This window comes from Drosophila erecta, unplaced genomic scaffold (assembly GCF_003286155.1).
Source record: "Drosophila erecta strain 14021-0224.00,06,07 unplaced genomic scaffold, DereRS2 tig00000021-arrow-pilon, whole genome shotgun sequence".
Lineage (NCBI taxonomy): Eukaryota > Metazoa > Arthropoda > Insecta > Diptera > Drosophilidae > Drosophila > Drosophila erecta.
This window is the reverse complement of record NW_020825198.1, coordinates 18,905,453-18,925,905: the sequence shown is the minus strand read 5'-3', so window position 1 is coordinate 18,925,905 and position 20,453 is coordinate 18,905,453. Positions and strand designations below refer to the sequence as shown.

At 43.0% G+C, this 20,453-nt stretch overlaps 4 protein-coding genes across 8 annotated transcripts; 2 read left to right on the top strand and 2 right to left on the bottom strand.

Moving 5' to 3' along the window:
* The first annotated feature begins 1,409 nt into the window (after window positions 1–1,409).
* LOC6545400 lies at window positions 1,410–11,567 on the top strand. Its single transcript, XM_001973227.3, has 8 exons — window positions 1,410–2,988; window positions 3,047–3,105; window positions 3,273–3,396; window positions 3,448–3,628; window positions 3,684–3,876; window positions 4,485–5,582; window positions 10,842–10,982; window positions 11,088–11,567. The coding sequence occupies exons 1-8, from the start codon at window positions 2,514–2,516 to the stop codon at window positions 11,316–11,318; spliced, it is 2,502 nt and encodes an 833-aa protein (XP_001973263.2). The 5' UTR covers window positions 1,410–2,513; the 3' UTR covers window positions 11,319–11,567.
* LOC6545399 lies at window positions 6,174–7,925 on the bottom strand. Its single transcript, XM_001973226.3, has 2 exons — window positions 7,772–7,925; window positions 6,174–7,683 (listed from the first exon to the last, which is right to left on the bottom strand). The coding sequence occupies exon 2, from the start codon at window positions 7,555–7,557 to the stop codon at window positions 6,502–6,504; it is 1,056 nt and encodes a 351-aa protein (XP_001973262.2). The 5' UTR covers window positions 7,558–7,683; window positions 7,772–7,925; the 3' UTR covers window positions 6,174–6,501.
* A 584-nt stretch (window positions 11,568–12,151) lies between the features above and the next one.
* On the bottom strand, window positions 12,152–15,888 carry LOC6545397. Of its 2 annotated transcripts, none has more exons than XM_001973224.3 (7): window positions 15,599–15,888; window positions 15,212–15,545; window positions 13,185–15,149; window positions 12,912–13,130; window positions 12,667–12,856; window positions 12,382–12,609; window positions 12,152–12,303 (listed from the first exon to the last, which is right to left on the bottom strand). In XM_001973224.3, the coding sequence occupies exons 2-7, from the start codon at window positions 15,532–15,534 to the stop codon at window positions 12,262–12,264; spliced, it is 2,967 nt and encodes a 988-aa protein (XP_001973260.1). In that variant the 5' UTR covers window positions 15,535–15,545; window positions 15,599–15,888; the 3' UTR covers window positions 12,152–12,261. The 2 variants fall into 2 exon arrangements, with proteins under 2 accessions (XP_001973260.1, XP_026833164.1); XM_026977363.1 differs by having other exon boundaries at window positions 15,212–15,539.
* Window positions 15,889–16,217: 329 nt separating this feature from the next.
* LOC6545396 (1-acyl-sn-glycerol-3-phosphate acyltransferase gamma) lies at window positions 16,218–20,350 on the top strand. Of its 4 annotated transcripts, none has more exons than XM_015157524.1 (5): window positions 16,218–16,346; window positions 18,069–18,255; window positions 18,317–18,852; window positions 19,446–19,803; window positions 19,951–20,350. In XM_015157524.1, exons 2-5 carry the CDS (start codon window positions 18,075–18,077, stop codon window positions 20,037–20,039), a joined length of 1,164 nt encoding a protein of 387 aa, XP_015013010.1. In that variant the 5' UTR covers window positions 16,218–16,346; window positions 18,069–18,074; the 3' UTR covers window positions 20,040–20,350. The 4 variants fall into 4 exon arrangements, with proteins under 4 accessions (XP_015013010.1, XP_026832955.1, XP_026832954.1 ...); XM_026977154.1 differs by having other exon boundaries at window positions 16,235–16,386; XM_026977153.1 differs by lacking the exon at window positions 16,218–16,346 and adding an exon at window positions 16,524–16,779.
* Window positions 20,351–20,453: the final 103 nt, after the last annotated feature.

Below are 20,453 nucleotides of genomic sequence, written 5' to 3'. Positions count from 1 at the left end.
TCGGTCGACTTTAAGCCGGGGTGGCTTTACTTGGCCACGGCTGTCCGGGAAACGGAGGAAAAATTTAATTATGACACCTGAGTTATCTTAGCAGAAAAAGCCCTGATAACTCTAATTCAAGTTTGCCTATTCATATCTAAACAGTCATACTGGCCTAGCTGGCCCATGGTTGTAAATTTTGCCCGATAGCAAACCGAATCTTTTCTGTGTGGTCACCGTTTTTAGTGTTCAGCAATCAGGCTAGATGAATCAGTTTGTTGGCACTTTTAATTGATACGATGATTTCTTCCAATTTCTCCAATTACAATTGATCTCAGTTAAGAAGTTAACCAAAGCCAGGCAATTCAATTAGGCCAAGTGAAGAAGTAAACACCCAGCACTGAACTTTCTTGCCCGGCTCAAGGTCACAAAGGATATATAAATATTTGTACAGCCCTACATTATATATTTGCACCCAGATATGCCAATCAAATTGACATTCAATTCAATCTGACCCAATATCGCTATGGCGGCTTTGTGGACGAGGGGGCGATAATCGATATTTGACCTAGGCCAATAAATTCTTTCCACCTGCCCCATTTCACCAGAGTTTCGAAGTTGTCTAATCAACATTTAATTTGATGTTCGATTCGAACGCTCCGAAGCCATCAAACATCAAACAAATGGCAGGGGCTTTTGGGGGCTGTAAGCCCCAACTAATCAAGGCAAACACATCGAAGAATACCAGGAACAATCGTACGCCCACCCAACCCATTTTCCCTCCATTTCTGTCAGCGACATTTCTGACAATTTATTGAAGACGAATATTCCAATCAGAGCGAATTTATTACGCCAATCGTGCTGGAGCCGTAAAAAATAAAAGGTAAGTGTGATATCGTTTGGATCCATTTATCCGCCCATCCGCCGTTACAGCTGTAGTCAAAAGCATAGCAGTTCATTTAATGGATTCAGAATAGTATGGATGTTTTCAGTTTCAAAGGAAAGAAAGACAACCAGTTGCTTGTCTGATTAAGGGTTTTGGTTCTTTAAGAACTGTTGATAGTTTAAATTCCACACTGAACCCATATTTCCCTATTATTAAAGAAGCATGGTTAAAGGGATATGATAACTACATATTGCCTTTTATTAATAGTCATTGCTAATAACTTGATCACATCTGTATACACCTATCGCTCTGACAAACACACTCATTCTTAAAAGAAAGCCTATAACGGTAACGCTATAACGGTACGTTTGTCCTTTGTGGCGAATATTTTTTACAACTGACAAGATAGGCGGCTGTTAGAGCGAGAGGTCGACAGCACTGGCGTGCACACTGCACGCGGCGACAGGTGGGTGGAAGGGAGAGGGCAGATGGGGAGTGCAAGAGATAGATAAGTAATTCCATGGAGCATGCAGCTTGGTTGGATGTCGATTCGGAATCGGAACTCGGAGGCTCCCAGCATTGAATTGGTGTTAAGCACGAACCGAACGAAATGGAAATGGAAATGGAAATGAGCGAACGAGACTGAGAATGAAAATCAGCAGTTGTCATTGTCATTGGAATTGGTTGTGGACGAGCGGGCGGAAAATGGGTGCGCTCGAAGGCAAAAAGGGAGATGAAAGACACGCCATCGAAAGGAGAGTCCACCCGAGCTCCGTTAATCCAGTTGCCGCTGTTCACTGCAACTGCTCGGTTCGCATTCGCTCCTGCTCTTTTTACCGTTACTTGACGCAGTCCGTTTATCCGGGGAGTATCCCGTTTATCCGGAAAACCCTCGTAATTATAGATCCGTCAATATAACAATCCGATCGTGCTGAAATTTCAATATAATAGCTGTACCTAATTGGAGCACGGTATCGGTATCTCGCTAATTGTGGGGGCTATCCCCAATTCACCGATCGCGTTAAAATATTTCCGGGAGTAATTTAGTGGTTTTCCACTGAGCTGTATAATATTAAAAGTTCCTTAAAAATTGTAAAAGTAGTTCTTTTGAGTGCAACATTCTTAATTACAATTAAAAATTGAAATGTTAGAATGAATTTTCAGCTAGGCGGTGAACTAATTTAAAACCCCTTAATTAGTTATGAGACCTAGTGCTTAAATCTAATAATTAACTTTACATACAAGTTATAGTATTAAAACAACAATTCGTACAGCAAACAACATCAAATGACATTTCGAAATTTTGCGTTTGTCAGCCAAACGTGCTAAAAGGTTGTAGATTATGAGATAGTGCAGGTATTACTAGTGGAACCAACTAAAGTAATTATAATCTGAAAAAACCCCGGCCTCATTTTGGTGGCTTTCCATGGTTTAATAAACTGCCTTCGCGGAAATTAGTTTGATCCCAGATAGTGGATTAAAATGTATTATATCAATATAATTAAATTAATTAAATACATAAACATTATCTAATGTTCTGAAAAGTGCGCTTAAGGAAAGTAGATATAACTTATTAAAATCATAAATAGTAAATATTTCAGAGCACTATCTACTGCTACTGATTTGCTAAGAGCTCACAAACTCCGACATGTCAAACCAACTATTCTTCCTGAGTTTGGCGGACATCTTCTCGGTGTATCCGGCCATCTTCAAGGAGCAGAGCAAAAAGCTGAAGAAAACCAAGCAAATCTATCTGCCCAGCGATGAGGAGTGGCAGGACAAGATGTACTACATGCTGTTGGAGATTCAGCGCCATGTGAACGAATCTTCCGATGAAGCGCTAACCCTACACGATATCAATAAAAAGGAAAAACCAGTGTTTGATCCCTTGCGCATAACCAAGATCATATCCCCTGGAGTTAGCCCATGTGGAAGACGGAGTAGGACCCTTAAGTACTGTCATTCCACTGCGGTGAAGATCAAATTGAAAGCCGGAGCACGTTGGACTCTGCCCACAATCGCCAATGCCGCCAAACTGCTCCGCAAACCACCGATTTTAGTGGACTTCCAGAATGAGCACGAGATGCGTTTGGCTTTCTCCTTGATCTACGACGTCTTCCGATGTGGGTTGTCATTAAAGTAATTTATTATCATGAAAATGTTGTGATTTTTATATTTTAGATAAGGTGGTTATGTCGAACGCTTTGGACGATGTCTCCTTCTTTGAGGAGCACAAAGAGGTCGGTAAACTTGATATATTAGAAAAACATTGACAATAGGTTTTGAAAAGGATAGTACTTGACTTGAATCTTTTCATGTTTTGCAATATTAAGTATAAAATAAATAACCTTAATGCTTAGATTAGAGGAATTTTAAAGTATAGGAGTTTATCCCTAATTTTTCTCAGTACAAAAACGATGAACAAAGGATTTGGTTAATGCTCTTCGAACTCTACGATCGGCAGTTCAAGGGTCGAAATTCCGAGGAAAAGGATTTGCAAGCGAGTCTTTACAAGGAGTCTGAAGTTACAGGTGGGTGAAAATATGGTCCCTAAAGTCTTTCTCAATGCAAATTATAAACAGAGCACGCGGATCTCCTTTGGCAACATCGCATTCGATTGGCAGCTTCCATTTCCCGGATGAGAATCGGGGTGGGAGCACTCCGGCTTTCTCAACTGCTTCCTATCCACCTCCAAAACGAGAAGGTGGCCATCGCAGCTGCCAATCCTGTTGTGACCGGTTGGATAAATCCATTTTTAATACGGTTTGTGAATATGATCATTATACTAGGCTACTATAAAACGTATTTTAATTGCTAGAAATAAAGAAGAGGCGGATAAGATACTTACAGAAATGGGCTTTACTGTCCACGGACCGGAAGATGAGGAGCCACTTCTGGTCCAGCACTGTAAATGGGACAATATATGTCCTTTGGTTATATCCTGCATTCCCAAGGATCGCAGCGAGTTTACCAAATCCGTGCTGATGAGTAAACATTACTTTATAATGCAGGTGAGAAGATCATATTACTTTTTAAATTTGTTAAGGGGAATATAGCTGCTCTGCTAGGAATCTACGTTTTTTTATGACTTCTAGTATTTATGTCTTATGTATAAATGGTTTTGATTATTAATAACTCATATGTTAATATTGTGGCCTTAGCCCAAGGGTTACTATTATCCAATATAATTGTGATGTAAGACCAAATATATTTATAGGGTTAATGAATTTTCACCTTTTTGCATGATATTAAACGCGGAATATTTGTATTGTCGATACTACGATTTATATTAATTATAAACTGAACCAGTTATTATTATAAACGTTTATTTCCTGATAGAGCTAATAGTAATAGTAATGTAAAGGTGTCTATAAAAATTACAAAGCAATTCGTTTGTACGGGGAAGTTTTCCCGGAAAAAGTGGCCGTAGACAGCTTGTGACTAGAACTTAAGTAAGTCAACACTGCGTATATATTAATAATAATAAACATTGACACGTAAGCTGGCGACATGAAAATCCAACTTTATATAAACAACTATTTGTCTGGTTATATGATATGTGAAAACTGCACCGCATGCAAAAACATATTTGTTTTTCCAAGTATTGATTCCCTTCCAGGACAAGAACTTCACCTTTGGTCCGGCAATCATGTCCAAGTTGATGGATTACTTTGAGCTGGATGGCGACATATTGCAGACCCACATAGGTTCACCTCGATCCACCGCATACTTGGCAGCCTTGTTTTACTCCATCAACCGGGTGAACAACTTTTATGTTTATGGAGCTGGGGCAAATCTGAAGGAGTATCGTCGCTATATGGAATCCATTGGGGTTAATAACATCAGGCTGTTTGGCGATGCTTTCACTTCGTTTCCCATGGAATCGAATCGATTTCGAACGGTTGTGGGAATCTTCGCCACTCCACCGAATTCCTTTAGTGCAATTTCGGATCCCATCGATTTAATCTGTTCCCGGGGTGGCGATCTGAGTATGCTGGAGGTGCTCACCGAATCGGAGGTCAGCGATGAGGGTCGCCAGCGGGTGGCCATGATCCTCGAGGAGCAGCTGCTGACCCTCACCATGTCGATGTCGCGACCGCAAGTGCAGTTTGTTCTCTATCAAACGCACTCGATTGTGGGCACTGAAAACGAGGATATGGTGCAGCATGTCCTGGAGCTGATCAATAAACTGGCACTGGAAAAGCATCGCAACGCATACAAGGAGCAAAAGCGTCTGGAGGCGATAGCTGAAGCGGAGGCAGCCAACATTCCAGCCGCTGCAATGAGCAAGGACTCGCCCAGGAAGAAGGACAAACCCTCCACGCAGCCGGAACCTACAGCTCCTGGACCTCCGGGCTCCACAGCTCCCCCCTTGCCGCGCGTGGACAGCATTGACCTCATAGTTACACCCGATATCGACGAGTTCGTGCAGGACACCGTGCCGGATATATGCATCAATCAAGATAATTGCATCAAACAGCAGGCCACGGGCAGTTACTTGGCCTTGGTACGCCGAAAAACCCTGACTCATTTGAATGAAAAGTACTTGATTTGCCGGGCGGAGCAGAGAGGACTCTTTGGCAAGCCCGAAAAAGATGTCAAGGAGCGGTCGAGACCCAAGACAGTGAAACTCCAGGAGCAGCAATCGGAGCCAGCGCCTCAGGACATGGGCTACGATCAGAGGGGCTCCGCCCATAGTTCAAGTGCCCAGCAAATTGTAAGTAAACAAACTATGCCAAATTTAATACCCCTGACCGCCCAACACAGATATTCAAATAGGCTGTTAGACTTTACACTTTATTGTTAACAAAAAACAAATTTGAAGGTGGGCGATTGTTGTTAAAAATAGGCGATTTGCGGGAGATATAGGAGGTAATGTGACTGGGGCTGAGGTTGAGGTGTGGGGCTATGTACACTCGGGTCTTATGAGCTAATAATTAACATGTCGATACTGTCTGCAGTTTGATCATCATCGATGGACACGCGATCGATGTCATCATTATGGCAGATCGAACATCATGCATTCAATTATCTTGATCGGCTTCATTATCTTGTATTTCGACAAGATCATTGCTATCATCTCGAACTAGTGATTCATAATACTTCCCATCATATACTTCCAGTTCTTTTACGTTTTATTTGATTTTATTATTGCTCGGTTCCATATGCACACTTGCCCTTACTTTCTATTTGTATTATCTTGATCAGTATTGTTTGTTTCTGTTAGTTTTATTTGCATGTGCAATCTAGTACGCTTAATCCGTGGAGGTATTTGAATTGCTGCATTGTTATTTATAATATTAACATTTGTATTATTTGTTTTATTTAAACTTTCACATCATTATCGTCTTAGTTGTACTGATAGATAGATTTGCTAGGGCTATCTGGTAACAGGGCAGATCAGCTCCATCTCGTTGCACCCAGTAGTGCTCACATCACTTTAATCTATATTCACATCCTATAATCTTCGGCACATCATCACCATTAGAGGGTGAGGTATCGGGGTAATTAGCATGAGGTGGCAAGCACTTTGCCTTGGCTTAGTCACAGGCTCCAAGGGATTAGGTCATGCTCGATTCGCTTATCTCACTGGATCGCTCATCGATTGGGAGGGAGATCGTCTATCCGTCTATCCACTACTTCTTCCAAGCACTCGCCGATGAGGTCTTTGAGTAGTTCTGGCTCTTCTGCTGCTGGTAGTTCTGTTTCATGTCCGACTTCTTGCCACTCGAGTAATTCGATCCCATGCCGGAATTGTTGCTGGTGCCATTGTAGCTGAAGCTGGACTTGAAGGTGGGGTTGCCCATGCTCTTGAACATGGGATGATTTTTGCCGGCGCCCACCGGAGGAGCCGACTGGTTGTAGTAGCTCTTGGTGCTGTTCTGCTGGCCCTTGTCGTTGGACATTTGGCGGACGTAGGAGGATAGTCCCAGGCCCACGGCGCCCATGCCCATGCCCACGCCCACTCCCACGGTGCTCACACCCACTCCTCCCATTCCCACTCCGTAGGACTGCTGCTTGTGGCTGGTGCTGAAGGTGGCCGCCTGGTGGTCACTGGCCAGAGATCCGCTCTGTGTGTAGAACTGCTGCTGCACCTCCACTATGTAGCGATAGGCCTCCTCCATGCTCTTGGGATTCCGCCGCAGGATCATCGAGTGTGTGGGCTCGGGCAGGTGATCCCTGAACACCTGCAGTGTGATACGCTCTATGTCCTCGAGACTATACAGGGTGTCATTGTGGGTTAGCTTTCTATTGATCAGTCTGTGCTTGAGCTTGGCCATCTTCTGGTAATACAGCTCGATATTCGAGTCCAAAACAGCGCTCCGTATTTTGTGTATCAACGAATAGCTGGACTCCTTCTCCGCATAGTTGTACAGCAGTTGATCCTTGAGCTTCAGCCAGGACTCGGCCTTCAGGAGGTGGCCATTCCCGGCTCCATTGCCGTTGCCCACGGGAGCGCTCATTTGTCGCGTGAAGACCGCCTCCCTCGCTCGATCTGTGCACTTATTTTTGATATGTCCTATCAACTGAGCCTTGTAATAGTCATCGAAACTGTTTATGGCCGGCATGAGGGCCTCGATTTTATGGAGGAACTGCGGCAGCTTGCCAGGATCACTGCCATCGAAGTTCTCCACCAGCTTCAGCCGGCTCAGGACCTGATTGTATTTGTTCACAAACTCGGGATCCATCATGGACTATCCTGGACCCTACTAGCGTTCAATAAAGCGCCTTCTATAGCTTTACCGTTAACCGATCGGTGCGTTCGCGGCGACGTTTCGGGCGCGACTGCTTCCAAATTCGAAATCGCCGCCAAGCGACTGCCGCGTCAATAATTGTTGTGTATGGAAAAACAGATTTTAGATTCTTACAAATGTATAAATTAACATTCATTAACATGAATTTTACTTGCAAGAGCCTCTCCGATCCAATCCGACAATGGCAACGGAACACTGGGTTGCGAATTCGCAATCGACACGAACCGTGGTCGCACCAACCGAGCTGAGCACTACTGAACTGAATGAGCGGATCCGAACCCGAACAGAAATCAACTGGCAGAATAAAGCAGAACGGAACACAGCGCCGCCATTCATTGTGGTGGGAGTTGTGGTACCCGGTGTGTGTGGAGTGCCAGGGGCGTGCTAGGCCACCCAGGTGGTTTGGTACGAACAGTAGGAAGTCGTACTGCTTTGAGTTGTGTGATGCTCGGGGATGCTTGCAAGCATCGTTCAAGCCAATAGTGTGTTACATTTCGTTACTTAAATCATGTGCATTGCAACATCACTCCATGCGCACCTGAAATATCTCATAATTATTACTTTCTTCTAAGAAGTATGACAACTCTTATTAGGTTTCCTCGTTGCCTTCAAAAGAAAAATACACTTTATGTAGCATACATTTGGGAGGACAATGTCAGAAGTCCTGCCAGTTGATATGGCAGTGAAAAACTCCTTGCTTATTATCAGTTTATTTCCGCTTTAGGCTTACCCTTAATACGAATCAAAAATAATGTTAAAATTATTACCGGCAGACATTTCAAAAGATAAAAACCGCCACAAAATCATTTAAGAGGTCAATATACTATTACTATGGGTGGCAAATTTGATATGCCTATAAGCGTGGAGTATAGCCTGGCCTGTATATAGTTGAACAGCTAAATAGCAAGCGATTCCTAGATTTAATGGGTATCTGAAAGGCGGGAGCCCAACCCTTTCCCCGTGATATTTGTTTACTGTTGTTGCGCTGCTGAGTCATAGCCACAAACTCAAGCACGGCGACACCCTGCGACCGATCGCGATAGATGTAGCCGGGCAGATAGAGATGGAGATAGTGCTAGCCCAACGGACACGGGCCACAAAAAGTCCGTAGCACGCACATACCCCTAATACAACATCAAACACAGCAGCGAATTTCATTAAAAAGCGCACACAAATCGCTTAAACGAAGCGTTAGATTTGTTTTTGTTTGTCTCGTCGCTCGCCGTGTTAATTGCCGGGGGGCAAATGGCTAAAAAGTAAATAAATAGGGAAAGTGTACGCTAGGACAACATAATTTTCACTGACAGACAGTCTGGCGCACATAAATATTACGCATACGCACTGACTGACAACGGGAGATGTGATTTTTGCCATTATTCACATGCAAATTGCGGCACAGAGCAATTGCATTCAAGGTCCTTTCATAATTTCAGATTTTTTCGAAGAATCTAATTGCTCGGCTCACGCTGCACCCTGCACTCGATTGTTCATCGCTTGATCTGCACTCAATCGACCCCAGCGGCATCTAATTCAGCTCGATTGCCTCCAATCTTGACACGTACACTGACGGAAAATTTGGTTTTACGGGGGCCTAACTAAATCGGAAATTAACTTATTCTGCTCTGCCACATTCCATTCTAAATTCACCATATGTTAAATTATTTAAAAATAATAATTGCTAGGATTTTCGGAAGACATTCTTGTGCTCTCCGATCGCTAGGTTTTTATATTAATGGTTTATATATACCTGAAGATAAATCACTACTTCCAGGTCAAACAATTAAACATTCATAGATTTTTTAAACATTATGGCAACTTTTAGTCAACGTAGTAATAGAGTAATTTGAAAGCAATGGATCATTTCTCGCGGTGCACGGTTACTCATACCAGCGTACACCTTTATTAGTGTTCATCCACTCTTAACCCTCCACCGCCCGTGTTCCCGTCGGTGGGTCGCTTTTAAGGTCTGCTGCGCCGGCGTGCGCGGCTCAGCTAATTAGCAACAATTTCTGAGCGTTAGCGGCTTGTAAAACTGTTTAATAATAGCAAAAACTTGTCGGCGTGTAGTCATCGCCGAGGACAAGCCGCCACGAAGCCGCGGGATTAAGGGGGTTGGGGGGCTCCGAGATTAAGGGGGTTCCATTGGGGTGTTAATTTGAATCGAGTCTCTAAACTGATAAGCGGACTTAATTGCTATCAACTTCGAGTTGGATGACTTGGCCGCCCGCCTGTCACTTCAGCTCACTGCGAAAACAATCCACGCCGCCTTGCAACTGTAATTCCAATAGTTATTATGTGGACAACAACAGCAACTTGCTTGCCGCTGTGATAAGCAGGTTCAGGGACGCGCACCACCCACCGAATCCATCGAAGCCGCACCCCAGCGATCCCCACTCCCCCAACCAGAAATACCAGAGCTATTGTGGAGTTTTCCAAACTTAAGATAATGATTTCTTGCTCGCAAGGTGATTAATCATACAGATAATGTCGGTATATTATCACTTCATTCATAACTGTTTATAAAAATTTAAATGATAACGATATTAGCTGTCTTTCTGTCTCCAGACAGAACTTTCTGGCTTAATACTTTCCGAAAAACCAATGCTTTTTGCTGTGTTAGAAATCAATAAAATAGCACATAAACTTCGTGTTCAGTTGATAAGCGTTTTTATTACAATAGGATTTTGTTTTCTATCAAACCATAAATTTTAACTTCATTAGCAGAGGAAATATTTTTTGAAGTTCTGATTTAAATATTAGGTTGATACCTACATTTACAAAATTAATTTTATAGTTTTTATACAAATTTAGAAAGAAATTTAAAATTTAATACCCAAATTCCAGTGGAATCTTAGTCTTGAAGAAATATCTTTGTTTTTATGAACAACTGAATGTTTGAGTGCGTGAAAAATATTAAAAGGCGTATCACCTCTCGTTTTCTTCTTTTCAACCACCGCTTAAATACAAATAAAATACAAATAACCCATCCAAATTCGGCGGCATTGTTTTCCAGAGCCAGGTGTCTAGTTCAATTACAATATAGTACCGAGTACACACAGTTATGGGCCATAACTCAACTGAAACGCAGCGCGATTCGAATCATTTGCAAGCCAAATTTGGCGCGAACTCTTTGCAAACATTTTGCGCATATTAATCGTGTTCTCAAATGTGCTCAATTGTTTGGAAAACTAATTACGTGCGCGCGCCATTCTATTTTGCAGCTCCAGCGTCTGCAGCGCTCGACGAGCGCCAGTGCGATCCGTTCGCACCTGACCAAAGTATCATCGACGTACCGCCGGCCCATCGCCTTCAACTTCATTCGGCGCGAGTGCAAACGCTTCTACGTCTTGCCCGTCTACATGGTGAGTGTTTTTCCCCCTGGACACCTTTTAGGGTCCCATAATGTTTACTGCCGCCCCTCACACACCGACTAAATCCAACCACTGCCCATCCCGTCCCGATTCCAGCACAGCACCAAGCAGAGCATTCAGTTATGGTGGCAGTATGCCTACAAGTGCGTCACGCCTTCCGCCTCGACCGGTGCCGTATGGAGTCAGAATCTGAAATTCCGGCTCTACTGCAGCCGGCAGCTGCGCATCCGGAAACTGAGACGTGGTCCGTGGTCCAGGAGACAGCCCCTCCGGCTGCATATCAATGACATCAAGCTGTTGTGCCAAGTGCGCAGGCAAAGTAAGTAAGTGGGCGTTTTGCAAAGCCCTAAAACGTCTAGAAAAATGCAATGGTACGTTTATATTGTCATGAGTTTTGTCGAATTCCACAGAAAATTCTATTTAAAATTTTAACGATAAGCTTGCCGCAATTTTAGGGCATTGTCATTAATTTGCCGATAAGCTAAGCCAACCAGTGTTGTGAACGGTGAACTTTTAAATTTTATACACACCAATTTCAAAACACATTCTAAAATTGTATTGAAAAGTCTTTTTATTTTGTTGAACTACTTTTTTTCGGCTCAGAAGGTTGCCGAAAATTAAATAAAAAGTGTTTGTAAATAAATATGAACTTGTTTATTTTATCTTAAGCATGGAATTGTATGCAAAGAAACAGAATATATATATATTAATTCATTAAAAGTTATGGGTATTTTATGTAGCAACCAAGATGTCAATGATATCTTATTTTCAAAAATTAATAATAAAGTTGGAAAACGAGGAACAACATTTGATCAATTTGATTATAAAACACAATGCACTTCGCGCGTTGTTCATAGTAAATTGCATTCAATCTCAAAATGTTCAATTCATTTTAGTTTCACATTTTTGAAGTAAATATAAGTATTATGTGTAAACCCTATCAACTTAAACAAGCTAGGCATATTACATATTAAATTACAATTCACTGAATTAATTTCTTGCATATGTGCCTAATCCCCGCTCATCCTATATATAAATTAAACAAATTAATTACTTGTTCAAAGTAATCTTAAGGTATTTCATCTATTTATAGGATGACCGGTTATGGAGTACAGGTACACGAAATTAATTCAATGAAACGCAATTGAAAATCTTCCGTCAGTGTCCTATATCTTTCAGTGAGTTACGCGGTTAAGTAAATATAGTAGCTCATATGCGATAGTTATAGTTTATAAACATTAGTAATGCTGATATCCTATGGGTAGTCTACTTAAATGCCACAAGTGCGGTAATGTGAGTCCCAACCACGCAGCTGAAACGAATGTTTTATAAAAGCAAATAATTAATTAAACATGAGTACTTTTAATGCAATAACCATTTTTGTTCTTACCTGGCATTCACGACTGCAGTACCATTGATTTTGGCACTTGGAGCACATGTAGGTGGCTTCATAAAGCTTGCACTCGTGGCAGCGTCTTCCTGTTTTGCCGTTGGCAGTGGCGGAAGATTCAGGATGAGACTTATGGGTGCTCTTATGCGGCTTTTTCTTGTGAGACCTGTGCCTTTTTTCGACCTTTTCTTGGTCGTTGCTACTAGCGGAATGTAATTCTGGGTAGTGCTAAATAGGAACATTTATTTTCAAGTAAACTCTAAAATACTATGATTAATTTCTTACCTGTCTACTGGCTAATTGGCGATGAGAGACCATCGGACTGCTGTTAAACAGCGGTTCGATTAGTGATTCATTATCCAAATTATTTTCCAATGAGATGTTACGGGAAGATTTTTTCAAAGCCCTAATCTTGTTGAGCGAATCTGAAAGAGTGTCAGACAAATTTGCCAAGGAGCTTGACACCTCCAGGTTCCTAATAATTATATGACATTCAAATTATGCGAAATGTTGTATTTTTATTTTCTCACCTGTCTTGCGGGTGCATTAGCTTTGGTCGCTTGGCTAGCGGAGCTCTGTACGGATTTTGCTCCGCCTGATAATGGTCATTTACAGCATCCTGAGAATCATAACGTTGATCGCGCATCGATAGATGACTTACGGGCAAGGAATCTCTTCGAAAAAGCTTTTGGTCCTCCTCGAAATAGCGCGGAGACACGGGCGGGGCGCGTTCCTTTAAGCCCATGGCACTGAAAATGGCGAAGTTAAACTTTGGATTCTCACAATTGAACATTAAAGTTTACCCGCGCAGAATGCGTATGTTGTTCTGGTTGTGCTCGGCGAAATTAAGACATTTTTCGACTGCCGACAGACCATGTTTGGCGGCCATCGGAGCATCCTGTTCCTCTTCTAGCATCGTCTGCATCTCGCGCAGCTCATCTGCGCTGCAGCTGTTGTTGAGGAGGACGGGCAGTAGATCCCTTATAAGCGCCAGACGCTGTTTACGCTTCAGTCGATAAGTCAGCTCCTTCTTAACGCAACGCAGGTGCAGCAGACGGTTGTATTCCTCCTCTTTCTGGGCAATCAGTTTATCTAGGGTTGTAACATCCGCTTCGAGGGCTTCGATCTCTTTTCCTAATGAATCCTTTTCAGGGCGCACCGAGTCAATTTTATCTATCATTATCGAATTAAATTCTCCAAAGAGTTCCTTGATGCGATAATGGAAGTTGGCATCGCTGTTGTTGAGATCAATGGATGATTTTTGCCGAGTTGTTGAAGAAGAAGACGCTTGTGATTGCAAACCATGCGTCTGGGTAGACACCGTATCCGATCGACGGGGTTGCGGCTGCTGGGGCACCGCAAAGTTGGGAGCAACAATTGGAGCAGGATACGGTTGAGATGGGGTTTGGTGGACCTGCTGTGGTGGGGCAATCTGATGTAGAGCAGCTTCCCTTTGTGGGATCAACGGCTGTACCGAGGCTAGTCTTGATGAATCTGGCTGCTGTGGTGGAGCTACCTGCTGTGGCGCAGCTGATCTCGGTATACCTAACTGGTGTTGTGGAACTGATCTAGGTGTACCTAGCTGCTGCGGTGGAGCTAGATGCTGTGGTGACACTGCTTTTGGCGGAACCAGTTGATGTGGTGAAGCTAGTCTCGGTCGAGCCAAGGGCTGCGGTGGAGCGGATGAAGCTGTAGGCAGTTGTTGTGGAGGTCTGGCTGGAGGAAGCTGCTGTGGTGGAGCTGATCTTGGGAAGTGCATCTGTTGCACAGGGGCTTGTAGTAGTGGAGCAGCCTGAGATGAAGCTCTCTGGGCGAGGGCAGCCATTTGGGGGGCAGCTGCATATGATGCAGCGACCTGCGGTAAAGCTGCCTGTTGAATTGAGAAAGACTGCCCATTACCTTTTGACAGCTTTTCGTTGGGATAGGATATCTCCATAGGGGTGGCCGTTGGCGTAGGTGTATTTAAACTGTAAGATTCGGGAGTGGATTTTTCAGCTTGCTTGGCAGAAGATGGCGGTGCTAGGGAATACGGTGTGCTCAGCTTAAAAGCTGGCTGATGCTGAAGAGGATTAGCCGCTGGAGTGCTGGTCACTTGAAGATTTAATGGTGGAGCTGCCCCTATTGTTGTTTTTTGCTGCACCGGTAAAAACTCAATTATGTCGTCATCCTCGACATTGTTGCGTTTCTCGTCGCTTTCAGGAGGTGTTACCGAACGTCGTCTCTTAAGAGTGGCATCAACCACCAGCGACTGTGCTACATCTGGCTCACCTCGCGATTGATCCTTTAGAGCCTGTTCCAATTCTAGGCATGCGGAGAGCTTTTCGTAGTCAAATCCTGGTTGTTGAGGATCCTTCTTTACCAAGAACTCGTCGAGGATAGAGGCACCGTTTTCGTTATTTCCAAGAGCGTTTGCCTTTTTCGTCTCTGGCATCTCGTAGTTCAGTTGGGGCGGTGGAACACTCGAAATATTTTCCTTGATGGGCGTAACCCTTGACTGCGCCTCTGGTTTCTCAGGTGATTCCTCGTTCTCCGTGTCATCAAGACAAATGAGTTCCGGCGAACCACTGCCGCTGCGGCTCCGAGAATAGCTGCGACTACGACTACGGCTAAGACTGCGGCTGTGGCTGCGACTACGACTGGGGCTCCTGCTATCGTAGGTCCTGCGCTGCCTGGCATTAAAGCGAACCAGGTGCTTCAATTTGCGCTTGGGCACCAAATCCTTCAGGCCGTCAAAATAGTTGTTGTATTCCATTTTATTGGGTCGCATCCTAAAGTGAGATAGGTAGGGGATAAGAGTTTCGGTAGGTTATTTAGGTCGAAAAAGCCTTACCAGCGAATACTGCGACGCTTGAAGTAAAGATTGGGTAACCTGCCCCGCTGTAACTGCAATTGGCGGATGCGGCGGACTGTTTCTGAGCGTGTCGAAGGCGGTACCGCCGCGCCATCCGGCTCTATATCTTTTTCAGTGGAAACCGCCGATTCCGGAGCTCCATTTCCGGGTTTCTCTGACTCGGATCCCATGGATTTTGTCTTCTGGGGGCGCTGCTTGCTTACCGCCGCGTCCATTAAGGCGTCGTAGTCCTCCTCCTCGTGGCTATACTCGTCGCTACTCAGCTGCGAATTGGAGGAGTCGTAGATCTCCACGTTGGTCATTTCAGCTGCAACTGGACGACGGTCAGGTATGTACATCTTTGGCATTAACCCCCCAAAAACTCACGCGCTCACGTCTGCAAATTTGGCCAAAGAAAACAGCGTCTGCCGGTTGAATTTTCCGATCCGCCGCCGAGTTAACTTTTTCAGCTGCTGAAAATCACTTTAAATCTTGGTCCACGACCCAAAGAAGGCTAATTCTGGTTTTCCCCAGCTTTTAAGCGATTACTTTCAGAGAAAATCCAATTTCCAATCGCGAGAAAAATAACTTGGTATTCAATTTTGCGAATGATTTTCTGACAGGCGTTTAGTGTTGACGCAAACCCTTAGGGTAACCAGGTTCTTTAGAGGCTTCAAATAATACTAAAAAAAATACCTCTCACCACTCTTAGAACCAAGAAAAATCAAGATAACGAATTTCGCTTTTAATAATTCTATTTGATAATTGTGGAATATGAAAATTACTAGCTTGTAATTAATCGCTAGTAATTAGTAATTAGTAATAGTACAAAACTAGTTAGTTACAAAGATGTCCTAAAATTACGAAGTGTATAGATTGTAAAAATTAGCTTATATTACAAATCATTGAGATAATCAATAACAATTTTTAACTAGATTATCAAAATGTACTCAAAACATTTCAGATTGACAATACTGTTGACGAATTCAGTATTAGTTAGTATTAAAAAAACCTAAAGGCAATAATACCGATTTTCCGATTGTCCACCGGTGGTAACGTCATTGCACTCGAACGGTCATACCGTTTGGCTTACAAAAGAAAACAAATCAATTCGCACAAAAACATTGCCAAAAAGGTAAATGGCGGGCAAGACGGCGCCGAGTGATACACATATAGTAATGACCAGTGACTAGCAACCGATTCCCGCCCAGTGACACTTGTAAACAAAGGGAACGACCCACAGTGCCATATACATATATGTTCTTAATATATATGTACATATGCGTAACAGGGCATAACCGATAAGAGCGGCGCAGCTGCAGATTGATAGCCCTGCCAATTGAACTTTGTTATTGATCATTTGTGGGTGGTGATGGACTCGCTGATCGACTGATAACCATAAATAGCCATAAAATAACACGTCACGCCACCCCACGCCTCTCCCAAACACCCACACTCGCACACGTGGCCCAGCTGAGCACATATATGCATGCACGTACGCACACATGCACACGCTCGGGCGCAAGAACTCTTTTGTTGTACTCTATGTAAAGTGGACGATCGAAAAAGTAAACTAATTCAATGCAAGGGGTTCGGCAAGCAACGCGGGGGTCACCAATTGAATGCAACAAAAATCCAATCAATTTGGCTCAGCGAATTTTCGGTTTATTCAGCTATTGTGGATGTACATACATAAGAAATGTCTTGAATAAGCTTTGGCAAATTACTCCGTGCCTCTTTGCATAAAGTTTAAAACGCACTATAATCATTAAAATATTTTAAAATTCAGTGTTTTGAATTAATACGAATTGATTCCCTTAAATTAAAAAAACGATGTTCTATGGTGCAAGTAAATATATGGAGTCCCTTTTTATAGTTCGTGTCAAAGCAAAAGATTTCAAAGCAAAAAATTCGCTTGCTTATATCGTTATGTTCGACATGTTCCAAATTTTCGAAGTTTTCAATTTATAATTTTTATTTGAACAAAAAGCCTGTTGATTATACAATAATGTCTTCCATTTAAACGTATTAAAAATAAAAACTTAGCGACACTTATAAAAAGTTAAATGTTTATTGATCTTACATGTGCATCTGCAAAACATACATATAGAAAAATCATCGAAAATTATATTTTTATTAGTCTTTCATTTCAATATATCCCATATCGAAACCAAGTATTATTAATCATTATTATTCATTATTCATTAATCATAATAATCATTATTATTATAATTATTATTAATTTTTTACCACAATGAAAGGATAATTATTAAAACGGTTGCTAAATCTGTAGTAGTTTCTCTGAAATGCCGCATTGTTCTAAACAAGTTTTTCTAAACTGTTTGCACACTTTGGTCTTTCATAAACCCACTTATTCTAAAGATTACTTTTGCGAGCTTCCACTGTGAAGTGCGAGTATCTACCCTATGATGACTATCCGTCGGACAGCCGGACTTTGTCCATAGCGACTGTAGCTATTTCCAACGGAGAAGGCATGATTAGATTCCTCCTCCGGCAGCGGCCTTAGCAAAATCTATGAAAGCTATAGCCTATTGCCTATGGCCCCCGACGATATCTGGCGAATATCTCTGCCGTTTGCTGGTTGCCCCAGTCCATTGCCAGCCGGTGGTGCAGGTGGTTGCCTTCCCGGATTTCACGCTTTCTTTTAACTTGACCGCGTGCTTTTATTGAAGAATACGAAACTCGAGTGAGTGCGGTAGTGGTCATAAACGGGGTGTTTCACGCGCGGAATCATAAAGTGAGGGCCTATGAGCACTACCGGGGGAACAACCTAAAATTAATTAATAGTGATTACGTAAGGACTGCCGTTTTATTGGGTAAACATCGCTACTTGCAGATCAAAATGGGTTCCCTGGAGAAGCTGAAACAATTGAGACTGATACACCTGTGCATCGCGCTCACCTTCTTCACCAGCGGGCTGTGCATCAACTTTATCCAGCTGCTGATGCACATCTTTATTAAGCCCATAGACAAGCGACTCTTCCGCAAGCTAATGTACTATGCCTGCTATTCGCTGTACTCCCGTGAGTATACTCTACCCAGTTCCAATAAGGAGTTCCAAACGTAATACCTCCAATCTGTTAGAACTGATCTTCGTGTCCGATTGGTACGCCGGCAGCAAGATGACTGTCTACATGGATAAGGAGGACTTCGAGAAGCATGCCGGCAAGGAGCATGTCCTCCTCATTATGAACCACAAGTACGAGATCGATTGGCTCAACGGCTGGATGATCTGCGAAAAGTTGGGCGTCCTGGGCAACTGCAAGGCCTATGCCAAGAAGGCAATCCGCTACGTGCCCATCATCGGCTGGGGCTGGTGGCTGGCCGAGTTCGTCTTCCTCAACCGCAACTTCGACCAGGACAAGACTATTATCACCGAGCAGCTCAAGGTGGTCTTCTCCTACCCCGATCCCACCTGGCTTTTGCTCAACGCGGAGGGCACTCGATTCACTCCCTCCAAGCACGAGGCTTCTGTGAAATTCGCCCAGGAGAGGGGCATGACGGTTCTGAAGCATCACTTAATCCCTCGCACCAAGGGATTCACTGCCAGTTTGGCACCCATCCGGGGTCTGTGTCCGGTCATTTACGACATTAACCTAGCGTACAGGCCCACAGATAAGGTAATTATTACGACAAATTTCTAGATATATCCTTTAAGAAAGTACTTTAACTCGAACGAAAGCGGGAAGTTGAGTTATATAATACTGTATTTTATTGTTCCATACAATTAATGCAGAATTCTGCATGGCAAAGCTTCTCACAAAAATATTTGATAAGGCTTATCAGCTAGTTCGATAATACCTGTCTGATTACGTTGGTCTAATCTAATTTCATTTTTTAATCGGATTTTCTTGCTCATATAAGAGGTGTCGCATTTACTTTGAGACTGATGCTCTTAAAGATATCGATCGATTAACATAAACCAACATTTCAAGGTTAATCAAGTGGTCATTATTAAACCATATTTATTTATTTTGATTAATATTCCTTATTTGTGACGTGCATGAGTATTATTAGCACTTTGCCAACATAGCAACCATCATTTTGAATCAAGGTAACTTGTCGTTCTAATGAAAAGTGCATGGAATTCAACAAGGTGCACTTTATTGTGGTTTTAAATTAAACTCGCGGAAGCAGTTAAGGGGTTTCGTAACGTGTGATCGTGTTGTTAAGGCTATAGACCAGAATAATTAATTTGTAATTCTACTTTTAGACCCCCGCCACAATGCTGAGTCTGCTGCATGGAAAGGGCGTGGAACCCCACCTGCTGATGCGGCGTATTCCACTTGAACAGGTTCCTGAGGACGAGAAGGAGGCGGCCGCCTGGCTGCAGAACCTGTTCGTGGAGAAGGACAAGATCATCGATAGCTTCCTGGAGACCGGCAGCTTCTTCAAGACGTCCGGTGTGAAGGAGGTTCCGGCATATGTGAATAAACGCCGGCTGTGTTCGCTTGTGAACTTTGTCTGTTGGGCGGTATTCTCCCTGTCCTGCATTTTCTACTACGTGATCACTTCCCTGCTGGCGGCCAACTGGACGGCCTTCATCACTGCTCTTTCCGTCCTGGGACTTTGTAAGTTTGGGGTTAACTCTTAAGAGGGCGATATGTTTAAAAAAAATTCAGATTTGGAAAATATTATTATTCATCCTAATGTGCTCCTACTTTCCCTATAAGCTAACCTTTTGTATATTTTACTGAAATTACTTTTTCTTGTTCCAGTTTACTGGCTTATGGGTCAGGCCATCAACAAGACGCAGATCAGCAAGGCATCTAATTATGGGTCCTCCAAGCCTCCAAGCGCAAAGTAACTTTCGAATTCGCATTTAGTTTCGATTGTCGTCGAACTCAATTATCTACAAGTGACTTTGTAAAAAAAGTCCTCTCACAAATCTCTCTGCTAAATGGATCAATTCGCGATTCCTCCCCGGACGATTTCAAGTGTTTTTGAACAGAAGTGCATGTTTTTCTTGTCTAAGTTTATGGTTACGAGGTAACTCCCGCACACTGGAGCCATCAATTTGCGTACGTAGTTGGTAGTTGTACACCTAAGTGGAAATTTAATTGTTTGATCAATTGTATTTTGGCGAGCATTGCAATAATTAAATTAAACAGAACGTGAGAGTGCGAGTTTGTTGTTGTTGATAAGATGTACGACAAGCAGTGTGCTGATAAGGGCTGCTGATAAGCTGGACAGGCAAGCAGTGCAACGAAAGAGTGACCTT